This window comes from Paramormyrops kingsleyae, chromosome 15, assembly GCF_048594095.1.
Source record: "Paramormyrops kingsleyae isolate MSU_618 chromosome 15, PKINGS_0.4, whole genome shotgun sequence".
Lineage (NCBI taxonomy): Eukaryota > Metazoa > Chordata > Actinopteri > Osteoglossiformes > Mormyridae > Paramormyrops > Paramormyrops kingsleyae.
In genome coordinates, this window is record NC_132811.1 from 18,845,034 (window position 1) to 18,851,400 (window position 6,367).

General features: G+C 44.6%; 1 protein-coding gene across 1 annotated transcript; it reads right to left on the bottom strand.

Annotated features, from left to right (window-relative positions):
- Positions 1 to 51: 51 nt before the first annotated feature.
- On the bottom strand, positions 52 to 6,258 carry LOC111834758 (uncharacterized). Its single transcript, XM_023794392.1, has 10 exons — positions 6,074 to 6,258; positions 5,894 to 5,960; positions 5,081 to 5,133; positions 4,511 to 4,547; positions 4,347 to 4,372; positions 3,505 to 3,583; positions 632 to 1,809; positions 513 to 546; positions 365 to 431; positions 52 to 269 (listed from the first exon to the last, which is right to left on the bottom strand). Exons 1-10 carry the CDS (start codon positions 6,149 to 6,151, stop codon positions 233 to 235), a joined length of 1,656 nt encoding a protein of 551 aa, XP_023650160.1. The 5' UTR covers positions 6,152 to 6,258; the 3' UTR covers positions 52 to 232.
- Positions 6,259 to 6,367: the final 109 nt, after the last annotated feature.

Genomic DNA, 6,367 nt, shown 5'->3' on the forward strand with positions numbered 1-6,367 from the left:
GTGTCTAACTGACCTTTTGTGTTGAGCTTGAGATCTTGGCAGGGACACCGATCCAAACAATGTGGCTTTAATAAACATCTCAAAACACTCTTGGGGTAAATGACAAATGTCGCAACAAAGAGTATATGGGGACAATGTAAAAACATCACAAGGACAGGCTGGGTGTGTGGGGATGCTGGAGCAGCATGACGACACTGCTGCCGTTGGTTAAATCCAGGCCTTCGGAGAAGCGCTAGGGTACAGAGTAGAGCAGTCGCTTTCGAGAGAGACTGCGGGGAGCAAAATCAGAGGCAGGACAATGAAAGTGCAACACCAGACAATGACACCCATCACTCAGCCGAAAGTTAGTCTCCTCAGGGATTACCTGTGAGAGCCTGCCTTCGGTTTTACGCTGATGGGAGATGAGCTGGAATTTGTGTCTGTAGAATTTCCTGTGGGTTATTAAGGGATTCAGATTTAGGTGTTCAGTTAATTAGAATTAATAATTAGAATGGGGGAAAAAAAAAACTAACCTGTAATGTCTGTCAGAATGGCATGTTCATCTCTCTGTACAAAACAAATAAATCGTGAATAACACTCAGGGAAACAGTGCAGCCTGGATGGATCAGGTCAAAATAAGATGCATCTTTACCTGAGATGGGAAGCTGGAATAGAAGCTGGTCTCGGACACGCCCTCATGGGGGATCTGAAGCTGGAGTCCTTTGCGAGGGGGAGGGCTGCGGGCGTACGCTGCAGGAGAGCCGGGCAGGAGGCCCAGGCTGCTGCAGTGATGACGCTCTGCTGGGCGGCCCCCTGCCCCTGGCCCTCCCCCTCGGAAGCGCTTGGACCCCGGCAACGGTTCGGGAGACACTTCGCGAATCCGCTTCCTGGCCCAGGTTCCAGCAGGAGAGAGGGCGAGTGCTGCAAGCGAGGAGGAGGAGGAGGAGGACGGCCGTGGCAGCCTGCTCCACCTGGGTGGCGTGGCCACGGTGGCAGAGACGCGCGGAGTGGGTCTGTTCCCACCCAACATCCTGTGGTACAGCTTCTGAAACTCCTGGTCGATCCACTGGCGCATGGAGCGGTCGCCGAGCTGAAAATTGAAGAGCAAGCTACTCGTGTGCACTTGGTGTGAAGGGGTAGGGAGGCAGACTTCGAGCCAAGCTGGAGCTGGAGTTGGTGTGGACCTGGGGGGCGGTTTGGACCTGGGGTCTCCAGTCACCAAAGGGCCTGTACCTAGTGGAGGACCCTCAGAGTGATGTGGGGCGGAGACAGCTACTGAGGCACCCTCTGAATCTGAGTCCCATATAGGGGATAAATCTCGCTGGGGGGGTGTCTGTCCTCTTTTCCTGCTACTGCAGGAGTTGACTTGGATGCCGAAGGCAGCTTGCTCCGGTGGTGGGGGACTGGAGACAGATATTTTAACGGCATGACGGTGGGGTGAGAAGGAACTTATCCTTCGGCTAACATGCAGGAGAGAAGGAGGGACGTTCTCCTGGCAAGAGGGGGCGCTGTTATCCATCACATAGGCAGTGTGGCGCTTTCTCCCGCTTCTGTTCCCGGGAGCAGGCTTATGGGTCCTGGAGAACCAGCCACGTCGGTATCGCTTCAGCACGGCGTCGCCCGCCTCCGCCACCTGCTGCCGCCGGCAGGCCTCCCCCATCTGGCTGAGCATGCTGGGATACAGGTCCAGCAGGGTGCTGCCCTGACTGCTGAGTGTGCGCTCCAGCTCCTCATCGTGGTCCTCCGGTTGGGTCGGCGCCCCCTGCTGGCTGCACCATGAATCGCTCATGGAGCTGGAGAGGAGCTGTGAGCTATTCACTCCGGAATCCCCTGAGAGGAAACGCAGAGTTGGAACCTGCTTCTCTTTCTACCTCACACACATAGAGAGCCAGAATTCTATTGCAATCTAAGAAAGTAAATAACTTATAACACACATTGCTATTGTAAAGAAAAGTAGTACAGATGCCCCAATGTTCTTGGTTGGTCATTTGAGTACAGACAGCAAATTATGATCAGGGGGAAGTAAGGGAAAGGGTGGGGGTATGAACTTGCACCACTAGAATGATAAGGATATAACTCAATTTACAGTTGCCAGAGAAGGTCAGGGGCCAGACTACTGCCAGTTACTCTCACGGGAAGTCTCCGTCCTGTCCTGCCTCATCCTTGTCTCTCGTTCCGTCCGCAATAAGACATTTTCAGTTAGTAACGCAAAAAATTTCTACCGGTTCAACCGTCTGCACTACCATGGGTCTTTCTTTTTCTCCAGAAATAGCGAAAAATTCGACTGCTCTCCGACAACTAATCTTACTATAAATGCATTAGTGCGGACGCTCAAACGTAAATATTTTGTAGTGCCTACACCAGTGAGCGCCGATTGGTTCATACTTAGCTCGTGACCCTTTCCTGATTGGTTATCCTTCACAGGAATGAAAAATGCTTTGCCTTTGTTTTCACGGAAGTAAGTCACATGTCAACATGGAGGATGTACAGGACTTTTGTTGTCTGGCCTATGTTGTTTTGTTTAATTGTGTGCTTTTTACAATTTTGGTGGAGCTCAAAATGAGACTGTACCTGAGCCCAGTTTAAATGCAGCTCTAGCTTATGACAAAGACATCCAGCCATCGAACATTATAGTGGTTCCTTTTATGTACAGCTTTGTGTTTACGACGCTACAGTATTATGATATTTCACTTTTGCTAAATAAAATGCGTGCATTTACTTTAAACACATGGTTGTGTGTGAGATTAATCAACAGTAAAGCATTCATAAAAACTGAACTTTATTACTAATCATAGTCAAAATAAATGAAAACATATACTTCTCCATTTCTAGAATAATAAAGAAATTTTGGTTGGACAAAAACAACGTGAAAATGACACATTGTGCTAGAGCTACAACAAACAAGTAAAATATATAGTGAGCCACTTCTAAAAATATTTGGTTAAATGTGCAAATGAAAAATGTCAGAAATACATTAACAACCACTCACATTGCTACGTCATCTTACACGGAGCAGTGTGAACGCAGCCCTAGTGATAACAGTGGTGTGGATGCAGATCGTTTCTTTCGGAAACTCCCGTAAAAAAATGTTTACGTATTAGTGTGGACGTAGCTAGGACCCTCACGCTCCAGGAGGTCACCCTTTTAATGCAAATTCACTCACAACACCTTCATAGATTCCCTTGTTGGGGAGGGTTTTTTGGGGTATGAACTGTCATTAATTTGTATTTCAGCTGCCTTTCAATGCCCGATGTATGTCTACACTGTATTACATTATATTATTTTTACTGTGCAATAAACCATCATTTTGCTGAAACAAGACTCTGCAAGTGGATTCCTCATCTGTTATGAGAGTATGAAATCACACTACAGTATAATGAAAATGTGTGTCTAAGTCAAAGGCTCCTTGCTATCTCTCACCCTCAGGGCGGATTTAACAGCCGTATGTGTGTGTGTGTGTGTGTGTGTGTGTGTGTGTGATGCTGCCAGCTAACTCTGACCCCCGTGTAGACGCCCCATCCTTACAGAGAACGCTCTCAGCGCACGTCCCCGCAGAGGTGTCCATCGAAAACAGCAGCTCGTCACACCGTCTGGAGACCTCCAGCTGTAGACATGGTGAGATGTCACAGGTGTCAGAGTGTCGTCAGCTGTGGCCCATCCACCCTCCAACCACAAAGCATGCAGATGCCACCCCCCCCCCCCCCAGGGAAATGAAATAGAACAAACAGGCACAAAAGCACCCCCAAGCAGTCTCTCTTCTGAACATTTATACAATGGCTTTGGTAAATACCATTTTGTTATTGGTGCAGAGATGTCATGAGGGTGTTGATAGCTGTGCAGTTACATGAAAGTTACTTCCCGGCATCCTAATATCAGTTCTATATTAATGCAATTTAATGTTCTAATAAACATGTCCATATAAAAACCTGTGTGACTTTTTTACTCATAAATACGCAGTTTTCATAATGCAAGCACCTGTCTGTTAGTGGTTAAGGGACTTGCCACTTATAGTGAGTAGCCTGACCGTATGATCTATCCTTATAGGGAGTATACCTTTAAGGACACTTCAGAACATTATTAAATTCTAATTATTAGAATTTAGAATAATACTTATTATTCAAATAATATTTTTTCCCCCTTGTTACTCTTGGTAAACGCAGGATAAACCACTTTGAGGTGAGCAGTTAAATGAAGATAATCAACTCCAACTCCAACTCAGCCGCCCTTCACCTTGTGCTGGGCCACAACTTGTCGTCGGTTATTTTCGTATAACCACACACCTTGGTACCTGGTGCACATTTATATAAGCCACCATACAGCCAACAGTAACCCAAGCTACCAAATAGTCCAATTAAAAGACAACCAACCTGGGTATTGCCAGTGCTCCCTTTACCTATAAGACAAATGAGAAGAACATTAGAACAGGGTAAGTGTTCCTTTAAGCATTTAAGGTGTTACATGAAAATGATGTTGAATCTGCTGATAATCGTTTGGGGTTAAAAATAATAATAATAATCAAAAAATGTTATACCTCTCTCTTGAGCTGGCATCCATGAATCATCCACCTTCTGAGAAAATTAAGACGTGACAGAGAGGAGTATAGAGGAAGAGTACAGGTATTCAGCCTTCCAGAGTACTGGCATACTGTATCTACTGTAGCACAAAGAACTGTTCAGCATAGGGTATTTTCTGTGACTCTTTCTGGGTGAGAAAGCTGGGCAATGATGAAGCAGAACAAGAAGAGTATGCCTTTCAACTCTGGTCCCGACTGTGGATCACGAAGCAAACAAACCGGCGGATTCTTGACTGAATAGAGACTGTACTTTGACTTAGAATACAAATCATTAGATTAAAGCCATCCTATTTTAGGGATCTTATGTGAAGACCCGGTGCACTTGAAATGACCATAACGCTTAGAAAGGTTGTTGGAGAAAGAGAAAGGACAAACAGCAATCAGGTGGCTACAGTCATCACAACCAAGAGAAAAGGCAGGACCTTCTGGAGAAGAGGCATCTATACGGCCATCACATTGAGTTCGTGGCACCCAATAATAATAGGTACTGAGCTGTGGTCAATATTGACAGGTATTCAATCAACATACCTTTAACGACTTTTTTCTTTTTCCTATATGTACTGAATCCCAGGGAACAATACCTGAAATGGATAAATTTACATGCATCTATTATTTTGCTGATGGTAAGGAACTACACATGATCACAAATTGTACTTGTCACTTAATATTAAAACGTCACTAATTGCATTAAGAATTTGCATCTTTGCATAAATTAAAATTTGAACACTCACATGCATTTATGCTAAAAATCCAACCTAAATAATTAATCCAAAAAAGCATTTTCCCAGCGTTTCCAACTAACACCAATAACCTTAACATAATTTAAAACAACGAGTCTAATGGCCTCAACTAGACAGTCACGCATCTAAGTGCTTCTATTAGATTGTGTATTATAGCGTGTTATTTTCGCTAGAACAAACTAATTACTCTTTATTCAATTATTAACCGACCCTGGCATAGTTCTAATAACAGGACGCCAGTTATCGGATCTGATACAGTAAGTATTGTATTAATGCCTGCTATTTCAGTAAAAGCTTCTACCAGATCGCAGACAGATTGAAGTCAAGAAACCTTTCGCCAGCCACCTGTTAAGTTAGTCAGCGACGCTAACCACAACAGATATCTTATTTCTCATAAGAATTATACGGTGGTTATGTGGATTAGACGTTGCACAAACTATATGTGTATCCAGCCGATGGGGGTAAATAACTCCGCAGGTAAATGTACAGGGATTCTTTTCACCAAATTGTACGAGGTGAATGCCTAAAATCAGAGACACCTAGCCGCAGATCCAGTATAAGAGCACGCAAATCAGGGAGAGAGAAAAACGAGAAGGACCACCTTCAGCTGTCTGGTAGGTCATGGACTGCAAACACACCTCCACCCCCGATCCGTCCACGTTTGAGTACTGCAGAGGAAAGAGCCACCATACAGAATCTGTCATGTCAGTCTGACAAATGAAACCATAAAAACAATACTGATAGTATTAATGTAAGTAATACTGGAGATAAGAGCACTCACTTTTTCAACGATCCTTTCGAGAGAATTTCTGTATATTTCTGCGTTTTCTTTCAGTTTTAGATTAATATAAGCATCCATGTTTCTTATCAGGTAAAAAAAAAAAAGTAAAATATAAACAGAAAATTACGGAACCAACAACAGAAAAACTTGTTGCGGAACTACCGCCTTTCTTGGGTACGGGTGAAACTTCGATTCAAACATGGCTCAAGAAATAAGGCAACATGATTGGCTGTCGAGCTGTGACGCGCGTCTCATAGGTATGTCGTCACCAGCAGTCGACAGCCAAAGTGGGTG

What these genes read in the sequence shown, in the direction of transcription:
- LOC111834758 (XM_023794392.1), bottom strand. Translation starts at nt 6,151, where the DNA reads ATGGATGCTTATATTAATCTAAAACTGAAAGAAAACGCAGAAATATAC. An exon ending in TCGAAAGGATCGTTGAAAAA is followed by an intron (nt 5,961 to 6,073) that starts GTGAGTGCTCTT and finishes TTTCCTCTGCAG; the next exon opens with TACTCAAACGTGGACGGATC. An exon ending in AAAGAAAAAAGTCGTTAAAG is followed by an intron (nt 4,548 to 5,080) that starts GTATGTTGATTG and finishes TAATTTTCTCAG; the next exon opens with AAGGTGGATGATTCATGGAT.